The 16096-nt window shown below is 47.4% G+C and overlaps 1 protein-coding gene across 5 annotated transcripts in view; it reads left to right on the top strand.

The window, feature by feature from the left end:
- Positions 1-16096, top strand: part of Tacc2 (transforming acidic coiled-coil containing protein 2) — a 191310-nt gene that overhangs the window by 14833 nt on the left and 160381 nt on the right. For all 5 annotated transcript variants that reach the window (XM_032892447.1, XM_032892446.1, XM_032892449.1 and 2 more), the window contains exon 3: positions 9108-9205. In XM_032892447.1, coding sequence (XP_032748338.1) covers positions 9108-9205 — 98 coding nt within the window. The remainder of the gene's footprint in view (positions 1-9107; positions 9206-16096) is intronic.

The raw sequence follows: 16096 nt of genomic DNA, 5'->3' as shown, positions 1-16096 counted from the left end.
GTGGCTCTACCTTCCAAGCCATTGGACAGAACTGATTTGTCATTAGAAAGCTTCAATTCAGAATCAGCTGTGGGTGTCATTGCAGAGCAGTGCAGCTGGCTAAGCCCATGGTGACCGCTCAAAGTTGTTTGTAGTTGACAGGAAGGGGAGCTATCTGGAGAAGTTGTGGGGGTGAGTGCCTCCAGGGGTGGCCAAGGGAGACCTGTTCTACAATCCTGATCCTGCCTGTGCAGGTGTGTCGGGTGACCTGGGACTGCTTTAGAGAGCCACTCCACCCTGAAGGTGGCTGCCAGGTGGGTGTGCTTGAAGTATTTGTCTCCCATAACCCGGGAGTTCTGAAGTTGTGTGGTGACGTCAGCTGCTCCTGAGGAGTGTGGCGAGGCCTGTTTGCACATGCGCTGCCCTCTGGTTTCTTCACGGTCCCACAAGTGAGCAGCCTGGTTGGATCACTCACATTTTACAGAAAAGGGGGCTCGGTGGTTAATCAGCTTGGATGTTTGAATGAGTGGAGGATAGAGGATTGTAACCTCGGCCTTCAGAAAGTTGAAAAAAACAAAACAAAACAAAACCCAAAGCCTGGGCCAGTGGTTTCCAGTCTGAGTTCTTCTAGCCTTAAGCACTGGCCCAAGGTCAAAGAGGAAGTTGACAGGAAAATCCAGGTCACTAGCCAGCACAGCTTCCCTACGTGGGGCTTAGCTAAGGCTCAGAGTCAGAACTGGAAGACAGCCTTGGCTTCACATTTCCGTCTCCATTGTTTTTCAGTTTGGTGTGTTTGTTCCAAAGGCCGCGACATTTGCTCATTTCCTTAAACCTGTGACAGACTGAAGACAAAAAGCTGTCCTGGAGGCCTCCGGTCTAAGCTCCTAAGCCTCAGGGTGCCTCAGCCAGGATAAGAGCAACTTCGTCTTCTAGATTAGGACATTGCAGAGCCCAAGACTGGGGTGCAGAGTCCCACTCAATGATCATTGGCAGGGCCCACCCCTGCAAAGGTGAACCCTTGCTTCATGGAACTCACAAGCAAGTGGGGAACCAGGCAGGTGAATAAGCAAATAAGCCAGTGAGTAAATGAACGAATAGAACTGGACAGCTTTATGGTAATGGACGTGAGTCGGGCACACAAAGACAATGCCATGTGAGCTCGCTCTCATGGACTCAACAAATGTATCACAGAAATCGATAGTTGACTGGGGGCTAGCACAGACCGAGAAGGCTGGAGGGGAGTGGGACTAGGGTGATCAGTGACTACTAGGTTCCAGTGAACCAGAGCAAGAAGCTCTGTGACTGTGGAGAACTGAGTACTGTACTTAGACCGTAGAAGACCCGGAAGGAAGGACTCCGAGGGGTCTCGCTGGGGCTGGAGGGATGGCCCAGTGGTTAAGAGCATGTACTGCTTTTGCAGAAGACAGAGTTCAGTTTCCAGTACCCACTTCAGGAGGCTCCCCAGTGGCTTGTAACTCCTGTAACTCTAGCTACAGGAGACCCGATATCCTCTTCTGGTCTGTGCACCTACATGTATGTGACATGCACACAGATCAACATCCACATAAATAAACGTTAGAAATAAATCCTTTTCTAAAAGAGAAATGGGTCTTTTACAGTGCTTTTATTAATATATTAATTAAATATACTAATAGCTTTGATTATATCTTATTTTTTTAAAAGATTTTTTTACTTATTTTGTATATATGAGTATACTGTAGCTGTCTTCAGATGTACAAGAAAAGGGCATTGGATCCCATTACAGATAGTTGTGAGTCACCGTGTGGTTGCTGGGAATTGAACTCAGAACCTCTGGAAGAGTAGTCAGTGCTCCTAACTTCTGAGCCACCTCTCCAGCCCTGACTATATTTTTGTATATAGAAATAATGTGTTTTTATATTTACTCTCCATTAACCTCTGTTTTCTTCTCTTACATTTACTGAGTCCCCTTTTGTTTTCATGTCCTTTTTTCTTGTGACTCTGAGTTTGTTTAGAGTTACTGATGGGAACATAGATGAGGGATAATTTACAGGTGCTTGGCCATCTTACCTGTGGCCACAGCAGTAAAGAAAATGTTTCTCTCTTCCTCCTCAACCATTAACTGCTCAGAGATTCTCAGAAGGGGATTCAGGGGCCCCTCTCCTGCTTTGTAGTGGGGTGTTTATAGCCCGAAACTTGTGCCTATTTATTTACTTATTTATCTATCTGTTTTAAGACAGGAACTTACTAAGTTAAGTACCTCAGGCTGGCCTGGATCTCACCTGGTAGACCAAGCTGTCTTTGAACTCACAGAGATATGCTTGCCTCTGCCTGCCAATTGCTGAGATTAAAGACCTAAACTATCACACATAGCCTTATGTCTTTTGAAAATTGAACTTTTAGAGTATTTCAGACTTATTGGAAAGTTTCAAATAATGCAGCGAATACTCTTACATGGAGGTCCACCAGCTTCTGTAACAGCTGCCACCTCACTTGATACTGCTCATCTATGTCTGCTGAGAACCAGGGCTCTTATGGTAAGCCAGCAGTGGCACATGTGCGAGCACACACACTCTGCACACACTCTACACACACACACCTACACACACACACACTCACCACACACACACACACACACACACACACACACACACACACACACACACACACACACCCCACACACACACACACACCACACACACACACACCCCCACACACACACACCCACCACACACACCCCACACACACACACCCCCACACACACACACCCCACACACACACACACACACACACACACCCCACACACACACACACACCCACACACACACACACACCCCACACACACACCCACACACACACCCCACACACACACACCACACACACACACACCCACACACACACACACACCCCCACACACACCACACACACCCCACACACACACACCCCACACACACACCCACACACACACACCCCACACACACACACACCCCACACACACACACCCCACATACACACACACACACACACACACCACACACACACCCCACACACACACACACACACACACACACACACACACCCACACACACACCACACACACACCCCCACCACACACACACACACACACCCCCACACACACACCACACACACACACCCCCACACACACACACCCACACACACACACACCCCACACACACACACACCCCACACACACACCCCACACACACCCCCACACACACACCACACACACACACACACACCCCCCCACACACACACACACCCACCACACACACACACACACACACACACTCTACACACACACACTCTACACACACACACTCTACACACACACACTCTACACACACACACACTCTACACACACACTCTATATACACACTCACACTCTACACACACTCTCTCTCTCTCCACACACACACACACACACACACACACATACACACACACACGCCACTCTTACACACTCAGAATGAACTTCAAGCCTATGCTCTCCATCCATTCAGGGAAGAGCAAGGACTCAGACCTGTTCTCTGTCCCCTTAGTTTGTTAATTCTTCCCGGGACATCGTGCTAATTCACACTAGAAAACACTGAGGTCTGATGGGTTGAGGTTCCACCCTGAGAACCTCTTCCTTGTTGACCTAACTGAAGTGTCCACTGCCTGATGCCAGGGTGTCCTCTCAGCCTGTGTTGGGGAGTCTGTCCTTTCCTGTGTTTCTCTTAGGATGACAACTCAGGATGATCAGAACTGGTACAAGCAGTTCCTTCACTTGACAGGCAGATAGTCAGCCTCCTGGCTGGAGCATGGGCATGCGTTCATCTCCCATATTTGGCCAGTCTGGCAGTTATTTCTGAAATCTGACTCTTAGTACCATGGGGATGACCTTTGATCTACTTCCCAGCATTCACCTGCACTTATTCTGCTCCCCAGAAGCTTATTCACAGAGTGGATGGTGCAGGTAGACACTCTAGGCATATCTAGCCCTGCTGATTAAGCTTTAATTTTATTGGCATGGCCTAGGAAGGCGGAGCCTATTTAAAGGTAAGGGCAGTAAAAAATTTTATTTATTTTTATGGGAAATGCTTTACTTTGGATGGAGGATACTTTTAGGCCTGGGAAGATGCTGTCACTGTCTAAAGATTGCTTTAAGATAGGCTGAGGGCTCCTGAGTATTCTTGGGCCAGGAAAGGCTGTTTGTTTACTCAAGCAGTGACAGTTCAGAGGAGACATGGAGAAGCAGCTGGGCTATCATGTGAGCGCTGTTACCCGGCCTGCTGTTAGAAGCGAAGGGAGGGGCACTTTTGTGGTGATGCCTGCGGATGCCCCAGGGATCCCAGTGCAGCAGGTCTTCATTGCTAAGAAAGGGAAACTGGAAGGGGGGGGGTTCAGAGGCACTGTAGGAAACAGAACAAAGGCAGGGGTTTTTGTGGGCATATCTACCAGAATGAATGGATAGAAGCTGTTTCATATATTCAACAAACACATTGGCTGCCTCTTCTGTGCCAGGTGCTGTTCTAGGCGTTGGATCTAGGCTCTTGGGCTGCATGAGTCCCCGAGACCCAAATCCACCACTGCAATGGTGATCTTTATGGTCTTTGACAAGTGGCTTAACCTCTCTATTTACCTGTGTGTTTATTTACCAGGATTAAATATGTAAAATAGTTAAGTGGGCGTGTCTAATAATAGATCTGCTGTTTTTTTGCCATAGGGGGTTGTTTTCTGAGTGGCAGTTGTTACTATTGTTATGGAAGGATCATCAGACTTCTGGTCAACCCCCTATCTCCTATTTCTTATCTAGAATATGGAATACATTTTCTAGTGTCTGTTTAGTGAGTAGGGATTCTGCAAAGAGTCACGGGGGCATCTTTGAAAAGCATAATATGCCATTTGTATGGACTGCTCTGTTGCTTTTATTTGATGATGATGATGATGATGATGATGATGATGATGATGGCAGTGAGGACAATGGCCACAATTAGTTATGTTGATTATGCTGTTATGAGGGTTAAACCCATGCCAGCCTGGCCTCCATCACTGAGCGATATCCCATTCTTGTAGCTTTTAATCACAGCAGAGATCTGTGACCTGCCTCCTCTCCTTCTTGACACATTTCCAGAGTTACTTGAAAGAAACTTTGATCAAGGGACATGGGGGAGGGGACTTACATGCCAATTATTTGCAGAATGATTCGGCATGGTTACTGTAGTAATGAGAAGGGAGCTGGCTATGGGTGTCAGAGGCTGACATTTGCCCAGGCAAGCAAGAACTGGGTAGTGCTTTTAAAAATTCAAGACCCTGGGGCTAGATAGATGGTTGAGGAGCTAAGAGTGCTCTTCCAAAGAGCCTGCGTTTAGTCCCCAACAACGACATTGGGCGGCTCACAACTGCCTGTAACTCCAAATCCAGGAAGAACAGATACCTCCTCGGGCACCCATATGCATGCACCCATAGACACATGCAGACCCGCTCCCACACACAATTATAAGTAATAAAACCTTTAAATGCTCAAGATCCTATTATAAAAATGTTACTCCTCTTGTACTGGAAATCTTGAGTGATCACACAAAACCATGTATGCAAGGGTAGAGATTGCACATGGAAGAGGAGCCTTCCTCTGAAAAGTATAGAGTTCAAAACTCGTCGGATACAAAGGTGCATCCTGCTTCTGCACTAGGAATGGGTGCTCCCTAGATGCTCAACTGGAGGCTGAACCCTGCAGGCAAGGTAGGGGACTGTCAATCACCAGTGCTGCAGCAGTGGCCTCCCCTAAAGTGGGGACCCAGCAGCAGCTTTCTCTGCCTCCTTTTCTATTTCCTTGTTGAGGTGGCCAGGACAAGAAACAGCCTCATCCTAGCTCCAGGAACGGAGAGCAGCAGGTCTATTCAGACCCTTGCTCTGTGGTCCCAGTGATTGAATCTCTGAAGCCCTGGCTCTAAAGCAAGGATGTAGGCAGCAACTTCCTGTAAGTGGCAATGGTTTGCCGAGAAGCCAATCATTGTGCTTTCAAGTGAAGATGCTAGCTGGTATCTCTGTTAATGAGTAGCAAGGCAGGAAGCAGGCAAAGCCAGGAAAAGGCTGTACCCATGTAACAGGAGACTGAAGATCTCGAGAAGAGCCCTGGGTTCAGAGAGGGTAGAAGGTTTATGAATCTGTCCTTCAGAAACTCCAAAACTAACTTTCAAAAATCCCCTGCTCGGGCCGGGGAGTGTTTGGGGGAATGGGGTGCACATGTGTATGTGCACACAGAAAGGCTGTGTGCCATTCTGACCTTCGGAGCCATTCTTGGGTATTCCTCCCATAGACAGCCTCCAGCCACTGGACCAGTGCCTGTGTCATCTTAACCTGTGAGCAGCTCAGAGGAGGAAGATGCTCCCTAGCCCACTTCCTGGTCCATGGCGGCAGCTCTAGATAAAATGTTTCTCGGGCGGTTGGATGAATCAACAGCCAGGGGCAATCATTCTTTCCCAGACTGTCAGAGAGAGAAGATACTCACCCAGTGTGCTGCTGCAGCAGGGTCTGTGGTAGTGAATTGGTTGGCTCATGAGAGGATTTTTATGTCCCTGGTTGCCCCAGTGAAGTGGAGGGACAGAGGAGGTCTCTCTCTGGGTCATGTGAGGGGACAGTGCCATTGAGGTGGGAAAGATGGTCAGCAGTCGGCATCAGGGACTGCAGACTCTAGAGCTGCTCCCACCTCTCCCTCGTGATGGTGGGGACACCCCAAAAAGGCATAGCCAGCTCTCAAACCATGGCTTTGACCCTGAGGAATGCCACCCTCTCAGTCACAAAGCCAGAGGCACCCGAGGGATTCTTATTCTGAGGATTTGGTCCTTCTCTAGATTGAGCAAGCAAGAGGACAGCCTTCCAAAGCTTGTGCCTGCACCACCAGCTTTACGGGACATAAACACAGGTCCTCAAGAGACTTGGGTGCTCTGAGTTCAAGGTCAGTAGACTAGCTTGGCCATGGCGGTGCACATCTGTAATCGTAAAGCTGCAGAAATAGAGACAGAAAGACCACAAATTTCAGGCCCTCCTGGGTTACATAATGAGACTCTGTCTCAAAATAAATAAGTAAATAAAAAATAAAATTCAATAAGTTGGTTCATGTGGGACCCGTTAGAACCTTTATTTATTTATTTATTTTTTTCAGAGTTGGGGACCGAACCCAGGGCCTTGCACTTGCTAGGCAAGCGCTCTACCACTGAGCTAAATCCCCAAACCCCCTTAGAACCTTTAAGATGTTAACATGCACTGTGGATTTCTGAAGGGGAGCCGTGAAATACAGCACCTCCGACTCTTTTGACCGCAGACGGCTTTGCTTCCTTCCAAGCTAACCAAGCAATAGATGCACAGACATCTTTTGGTTGCAAGTAACAAATGTCCAACTTGTACTAGAAAGGTAAACAGTTCAGTGACCTTTCCTATCACCTGTAGGCAGGTGGGCCAGTTTAGATAGATTGGGGGTGGGAAATGGGGCATCGGAGAGATGGCTCAGTGGTTAAGAGCACTGACTACAAGGGGTTGGGGATTTAGCTCAGTGGTACAGCGCTTGCCTAGCAAGCGCAAGGCCCTGAGTTCGGTCCCCAGCTCCGGAAAAAAAAGAAAACGGAAAAAAAAAAAAAAAAAAAAACTGACTGCTGCTCTTCCAGAGGTCCTGAGTTCAATTCCCAGCAACCACATGGTGGCTCACAACCATCTGTAATGGGATCTGATGCCCTCTTCTGGTATGTCTGAAGACAGAGACAGTGTACTCATATATAATAAATAAATAACTCTTTAAAAAAGAAAAATGGATCCAGGGGTCCTAAAAATGAGGCCCAGACACCCAGGTTACTCTCCTAGCTTTGTGCTACACGATCTTCTTTCCCTTGTTTATATGGTGCTTTCTCCACCATGACCAAATTAAAAGGGCTCACAAACCCACCCACCACCATCTTTGTTTCTTTAAGGAGTCCCTGGAAGGACTTGGCCAATCCTGTGTCTGTTCCCACTGCAGTGGGTGGGGCTAGGGGCATTTGTGCTCGACATTTTCTTAAGAGATACTCAGGGACTGAGGGCATGGGTAGGACACTTAATCAAAGGCAGACCATTCCCGGCAGACCATTCCCGAAGGGAGTGTTGTTTAGTGGAGAGATGGGGGTGCAAAAGCAGGAAAGACAAAACACAGTGACTGCCTTTGGATACAGGGTTTGGGTTTCCAGGAGCCCCTCCCCCCTCCTGATTTCCGAGCTCTGCCTCAGCAAGCATCCCTGAAGCTGAGGGGATGAAATCGCACTGTTCTGCCCCTTGACTTAAGTTCTAACCATGATGCTTTTGCAGTTTGGTTTTAAAAACCACTAGTGACTGGGAATGTAGATGCACCACTAGACACGTGTATGTGCCTAGCATATACATGGTCCTGAACTCAACCCTTTAGCACTGTTTTTTTGTTTGCTTGCTTGTTTTGTTTTGTTTTTAAAGATAAGTAGATAAAAATAAGTCAATAAATAAAGTCTACGCTCTTTTTCCAGGAACCCTTCAGAGTTTGATTGACAGGTATCATTAAGGCTTAGAGTCTCCCTTCCCCTCCCTCCCTCCCTCCCTCCCTCCCTCCTTCCTCCTCCCTCCTCCTCCTTCCCCTTCCTCCTTCCCTCCCTCCCTCCCTCCCTCCCTCTCTCCTTCCTTCCTTCCTTCCTTCCTTCCTTCCTTCCTTCCTTTCTTCCTTCCTTTCATGTCTATACATATGAATGTGCTTCATGCGCATGCCTGGTGCCCATGAGAGCCAGAAGAGGATATTGAAGTTGTAGATGGTTATGAGCTACCATGCGGATGCTGGAAATCGAACCTGTATCTACAGGAAGAGCAGCCTGTGCCCCTAACCACTGAGCCATCCCTCTAGCCCCCTGCTCTTGGTTTCATGCTGGAACAGCCATCCTGCTTTACTGGAACTGTGTGTTTGAACAGAACTGTGCACCTCTGCTTGGCTTTCCACATCTCCTCTGAGCCTTGCTCATTTCCCTACCTCACAGGAGAGCTGCTCCCCACCGGCCATATCTTTGGTCAGTGACCTAATTAATAAATGTTGCTGTGGTTTTATAGATTTTTTTTACTTTCTTTTCAATATCTTTTTTTTTTTTTCCTTTTTTGTGGTTCAGAGGACTTCTTCAGTTCAGAGTCTAAGATCACTGCAGCCACCTGGGAACAGTCAAACTCCACAGAAGCAAGGAGACTCACCTGGATCCGGCGCTGCAAGGTAGGGAGCTCCTCTGGAGCAGGGCGAATGCAGCCTGCAGCATGGTCCACACACTGCTTGCTTTGATGCATTCGTGTTGGGAAATTCAGACATATCCATTCGGAAGTGCGAAGAGTGAGTTTTCTATGATTCATGGAACTCTTTGGACTGGCTTAAGCCTGCAGGGTTGGAAAATTCTTAGTCGTTCTGCCCAAAGATGAAATTAGTAACCATACACTTCCATCCCAGCAGTGTTCCAAGGAGTTCAGCTTCATAATCAGAAAGAGTGAGGCTCCCAAGGGCCTTAGCATGTGGTTACGTGTAGTCTGTATCTGTATTCCGGGGTGGAGGGACTAGACCACAGAACGGCAGACCCAGGAGGTGGGGAGATGAATTCCAGAAGCCAACACAGCCACACTGTGGCCATGGCATGTGGCCAGTCCAGGTGTAGCCCTCAGTATGACCCCTCACTAGGCCTGGTTTGCTCATGGCTCCCTACTAAATCCTGCCCTACCCAGTGTTTTGTGAGCATGACTGGAGAGGTATTCACAAGCTAAGAGTTAGTAGATGTGAATACTTGGCCCAGCAGGGACACGGACCAAGCATAGTAGAGCCAATTAGAGACCACTTATGGGTTCAAGTCCTGAAAAGGCCTTAGATCTGGTTAACTTAACTCTCTTAGCAGCTCCCAGGGGTCTATAATACAGGCCTTGAGGGAACAAACAGGACCTCCTTGGACCAAAACTGCAAAGTTGAGCAATCAGTCCCTGTCACAGGCAGTGAAGCTGGATCACAGCATTTTCAAGCCTCCATCTGAAAAGTGACACTGGTTTGCTTTGGATAAGGAAGAGTGGCCCCTAATGGCAGGAATTGTCATGCGGAGAGGGCGAGTGTTTTCAGGGTGGTTTGGGTAGTGCTGTCCAGAGGAGATGCTTGTGTCTTCTTGGCATGGACATTAAGTTTCTTTAGGGAAACAGTCCGATGAGGCACAGCTGGGCCCTAACAGTGACTGTTTGACTTGGAGACAGGGTCTCACTATGTAGCCTTGGCTGGTCTGGAATTCTGTCTGTAGGCCAGGCTGCCTCTGCTTTTGGAAAGCTAAGATTGGGGCATGCAGTTCTAGGCCAGGCACAGGAGTGATACTTTGAATTGTATCTATGACCTTTGTGGTCTCAACATAGGAGCTTCCTTGTCTCCTCATATCCCTGTCAGCTGGCTTATGTTTGTCTAAGTCACAGGACAAAGCTTTTAGTATCTGGATCTAACCAGACTTCTAGGCCTCTTAGGAGACTAGGGGACTTGTCCCCAGCTTGTGGTTGATTGATGAGTAACAGCAGCTCAAAGGTCTTTAGCTGACTGTTCCTCAGCTTTAGTCTATTGTTTTCTCTTGAAGAACTGGCTCTCCTGGGCATGTGAATCGAGTGTGAAAGAGACAGCATCTAGGAATAAGGACAAGTCCTCCTCACAGCTGAAAACAGGGTGGTCTTCAGTAAATGAGTGCTTGTCCCCATGCAGGGCCAAACTCACTCCAAAGCTCCCCTGCTCTCTGGTCACTTACATATCCACCATGCAGTCAGGATGTTTGTAGGAGGCAAGATGGGGTAAGGCTCCTGTGTGAGTCACACCAGCCTGGCATCACTCAGCAGGATAACAATAGCACTTAACACTCACTTGCAGACGGGTGCCAGACACCACACCAAATGAGTTCTGGATACAAAATAAAATTCTGCTTTCTTTGAACCAATTCAGCTCTGATTCTGAATCTTTTTTTTTTTTTTGGTTCTTTTTTTGGAGCTGGGGACCCGAACCCAGGGCCTTGCGCTTCCTAGGTAAGCACTCTACCACTGAGCTAAATCCCCAGCCCCGATTCTGAATCTTTAACTCTGCCAGGCTGGTGGGAATTCCCACAACTGCTGTCCTGTTCTATTGTATATATATATATTATTTTTTAACATAAAACCTCTCTCTACATAGACTTGGTTGTCCTAGACCAGGCTGGCCTGGAACTCACAGAGATCCACCTGCCCCTGCCTCCTGAGTACTGGGATTAAAGATGTGTGCCACCATTCCAGACTTGGCACCCCTTCTGTAAAGCCTGGTGTGCTGAGACTGTCATCCCCTCTCCTGTACCACAGCCAAGAGACCCATTGCTAGGCCAGCCATGCTATTCATGGACCACATGACCATGCCACTTCCCTGTAACCTTCAACACATGGCCATACCCTTGGAGCTGTTCCTCAATGCTCATCTACCTCTGAGTGCAAGAACACGGTCAGAAAGCCAGGGGAGGTGTCCTTTACCATATTCCCCCCCCACAAACCTCCACCCACCCTACCCCACCCCTGCTCCAGGACTTTTCTTGCTTTTTCATTTTCAAATTCATTTGCCTTCTCCAGTGGCCCAATGGGACAATCAGCATCTACTCTGAAAGGATTCAGGCTTTTACAGGGGGCTAGGAATAGCCATGAACTTCAGACTGTTTTCTATTTGCAAAAGCTCCAGAGACAGGAAGTGCAGAAAGGCCCGCGGCAGCTGAGGTGTGGGAGGAAAACAGTTGTCCTCTTTATCCTTATCCTTTGAGGCTCTGCATCCATGGATTCAGCCCACCGTGGACCAGGGAAAATGCATTTGTAATGAACGTACATGGACTTTAAAAATTATCCCTAAACAATGCAGTGTGGCATCTATCCTGTTAGATATAAGTAGTCGAGCCAGGCACAATGGAGTTGTGCTCCAACACTTGGAGCAGAGGCAGGAGGATTACCATGAGTTAGAGACTGGTATGAGTTACAACTGATTGTTCCATGTGCCGGCTAGGACTCTACAGCCAGACATTGTTTCTAAAAACCACAACCGTACAGATTTAGAAAGGAATTGAGATGATTTAAGGTATTTGGGAGATTGTGGATTTGTATAGTGGGGATTTGAACACGCTTTGATTTAGGGAGCCCTAGAACCAGGTCTCAACAAATGTGGAGAAAGAATGGACAGGGAGAAAGGTACAAATCTGACCAAGGATTGTCTCCACACCACACACAAGGACAGACTCGACACGTTACCTAGCTGCATGAGTGGGAGACAGTCCCTGTTTTGCCTTAAGAACCATCTCCCTCTTTGAATTATAGGAGAACTAGGGGCTTATATGTCCTCTAGGGTAGGTTCCTCACCTACAGAGGAGCTTGTCCAACTGCCTTGCTTCCTGATTGCCACATGGTGTCACTGTTATAACTTGACTTTGCATAATCCAAACTCAGTAAGTGTCCATCCCTGGCTGGACTTGGGTTCCTGAGGGAGGTCGATCCTGCCCTCCAGAGTGAAGCTAGCTTAATCCAGGTAACACCCCTGCCGCTCCCCATTCTACCTGGCACAGCTGGCCCAGATGTCTGCATCTGGACTAGTTCGGGGCCCATCACATCCCGGAGCCTTTCTCTCTTCCGTACCAACCATCAAGAATGGTCTTGTCATACAACTTTCATAGAATAGCTGAGCTCTGAGGCGGCTGTGGAGGAAGCAGGGCAGTAGCCCCAGGGGTGACTCTGGAGAAACCCCCACTCAGGTGGAACCAGGATTTTTGACCATGCCACAGAAACATAATTCAGGATTCAGTATGAGGCAAAGTTAGAGTGTAATAAGAAAAAAGATTTTAAAATAGATTCAGGGGGCTGGAGAGATGGCTCAGCAGTTAAGATTGCTGACAGCTCTTGCAGAGGACCACAGTTCAGGTCCCAGCGTCTGTATCGAGTAGCTCACAACTGCCCGTAACTCTAGCCTCAAGGGATCCAGCACCCCGGCTTCTGCAGACACATGCGTTCACGTGCATATATACATACATGTTCATAATAATTTAAAAAATAGTTTTAAAGACTAGATAAATGATTTAAGCACAGGTGTTAGATAGAGAAGGAAGATGCTCATGAGAGAGACAGCGTACGCTCAGGATAGGATTCGCAGAAGGGGCAGGTACAGTGGCCATCTTAACATTAGTTATGTAGGGTGGTGCTTTCTGAAGTCACTGTTCACAGGGTTTCATTTATAATTGCTTTCGTTTATTGGGATACATGTCTGCCAGGTACCCTTGGGAAGGTCAGGGAACAATTTATGGGAGCTGGTTCCCTCTGACCACGTGGTTCTAGGCAATCAAACTCACTGATGTCTTGGGGCTTGGTGGCAAATGCCGTTACCTAGGCATCATCTTCCTGTCTGTATCCATAGTGTTTGTAAAAGCATTTTTGTCGTCATTGTTTTGTTTTTTCCTTTATGGGGGTGAGATTATAGGGTAGTTTCTCAGACACATTGGAGAGGATTATAGTGTGGTTAAAAAAAATAGGTCAAAAAGACTTTTTTATAAGAAGGTCACGGGGAAGGTAAGGCATTTGTTTTGACTGTAAACAGGTTCATAGTCTCAGCAAATTACTGTTTACAGCCGGCAAGGGTAGGACAGTGACTCTCAAAGGTCACCTGTGCTTAGGCTTCAAGCATGACTGTTAACATTCTCATTTGAAATCTCAGTTAAAAAAAAAAAAAGAATATTATTGAGTGTGGTGGCACATGCCTTTAATGCCAGTGTCAGAGACTCTGGACCTCTGGTGGGGTTGAAGCCAACCTGGTCTATATTGTTAAGTTCTAGGCCAGCCTGTAATTCTGTGCAATGTACGTGAGAGACTACCCTATGATCTCATAACTTGGTGCTACCTGGGGGTGAGTGGAATCGATGAGTCAAAGATGCTAAGGTTTGGGACCAAGAATCCCCAAAGAAACCCAGCAGTCCACTCGCCAGCAACTGTGGAGAAATTAGTCAACTTAGACGTGGTGAAGGAAAGACTGTCGAAGTAAAGACTGGCTGGGGAGGCTCCCGATCTGGCCTTTATTTAAGCAAGCCCCTGGCAGTAGGGAAGAGTGACAGTTTAATGGGGTGATTATGGCCCCAAATCCTGTGAGGTCCTTACTGTGGTTTCTGTGATTTACACAGCTATTCTCAGAAAGGCCAACTCATCCTTGCATTATTTCAGTGACTTTAAACCATAGTGTAGCGCTGAGGACTGGAGCAGCATGGGGCGGGGATGGACCATTGTAAACAGACTGGTGGGTGGGGGGCTGGTAGTTAGGGAGCAGTAGTCCCCCCCACCTCTGTTGATGAGATTTACCTGTCTTGGGTAAATGTACCAACACCGATGCTTCTGTCAGTCCTGAAGCAGCATCAGCGCCTAGGTGCCTCAGAGCAGCAAAGAGTCTCAGACTCTGGTTAAACCATTCCTTTCTCAGCTGCTTTTCATAAGATGGTCTCCTGCTTAGAGCAAAAATCCTTCATATTTGAGTATAATCAGTGTAGTGAAGGCAGCGGGTGTTTTTTTTTTTTTTTTGTTTGTTTGTTTTTTTTTTTTGTTTTGTTTTTTTTTAAATAGAATCGTTAAACTGAACGTATGTCTTATTCTCTCTGCTAACATGGCGGCTGAGTGCTACACCCAGGGTCCAGGGCTACGCACATCCTGGAACAAAGCATTTCTGGATACATATACCTGACCTGAGGGGACCCCTGGGGGGAAAACAAGGCTCAGAGAAGTTAGACAAGCTGCAGGCTCACAGAGATGGGAGGGGGCACTCCTGATTGATGCCGCCCCACAGACCCTTAACCACAGACACACTTGAACAGAAATCCAGTTGATCTTTAGTATCTAGTTTCCCTGTAAACAAAGTCAGGTCTTAGAGAAAGCTTAACAAGATTTGATGGGAGCCCCGAGCAGCGGTGGGACTGGTTCTTTAGGTCGCAGGCAGCACACAGCACTGTCCTGTCATCCTTTTCCAGCCTGCCAGCTCTCCTCTCCCCGCTTCTGCCTAAGGAAAAGAGTCAGCCTCTGTCCTTCTGACTCATTTATTTTCTCTGGCCAGAAGGAGCCCTGACAGGTGGGGTTGGGTGGAAGGGAGTCTTGGAGCCTGCCCCTAAGCTACGGGCTGGAAGTGAGAAGGCTAAAGGCTCTGCCCATCACAGAGGAATAGACCATTGTAAGAGAAAGGGATTGTTGTTTTTATTATTTTTTGTCATGAGACAATACTTATTTATTGCAACAACTGCAAACATAGAGAAAAATGGAGGGCAGAGGAACCTCTCCTACTCTCCTTGTCTGTAGATAACTACAATCAAAATGCTAGCCTCTCATACTTTTCTGTGTTTGCTTTCCAGTTCTTTTCTCGAGTGTGAGAAAGCAACATTTTTACACGTGTGGGTGTGTGTGTGTGTGTGTCTAGATACTTCACATATATACGTATATATATATACTTTTAAAATCATGGGTTATTCTTAGAATGGTTTTAGATGTACAGAAAAGCTTAGGAGATAGTATAGGGGGCCTGGAGAGATGGCTTCCAAGTTAAGAGCAGTGGACTTGAGTTCAGTTCACTCCTTAACTCCAGCTCCAGGGAATCTGATGCCCTCTTCTGGCCTCTGTAGGCACTGCACTCATGTCACACACACACACACACACACACACACACACACACACACACACACAATTAGAATAAAATCAAAGGCATGAGTCTCCTCATCTGGCTTTTAAAAACACTGAAGAAGAGAAGGAGGAGGACGAAAAGAAGGAAGAGGAGGACAAAGAGGAAGAGGAGGAGGAAGAAGAAGAAGAGAAAGAAGAGGAGAAAGACAGTATAGAAAGTCCCCAGGCACCTCTTTCTTCCTCCTCCATGTGGTTTCTGTTACTGTGAAGGCCTTGAGTTAACTGGTATGTTTGTTCCCGTCACTGAGCCATTACGCTGCTGGGTTATTACTCCCTACAGTCCAGCACCTACACTAAGGTTTACCCTGATATTCATGCTATGGGTCTGTGAGACCTGTCCTGCCATGTCCCCTTCATTGTGACGTCATCATACAGAAAGGTTTCCTGCCGTGAATACCCATCCCCCAGG

This window comes from Rattus rattus, chromosome 2 (assembly GCF_011064425.1).
Source record: "Rattus rattus isolate New Zealand chromosome 2, Rrattus_CSIRO_v1, whole genome shotgun sequence".
Taxonomy (NCBI): domain Eukaryota; kingdom Metazoa; phylum Chordata; class Mammalia; order Rodentia; family Muridae; genus Rattus; species Rattus rattus.
The sequence above is the reverse complement of the archived record's forward strand: the minus strand, read 5'-3'. Positions and strand labels throughout refer to the sequence as shown.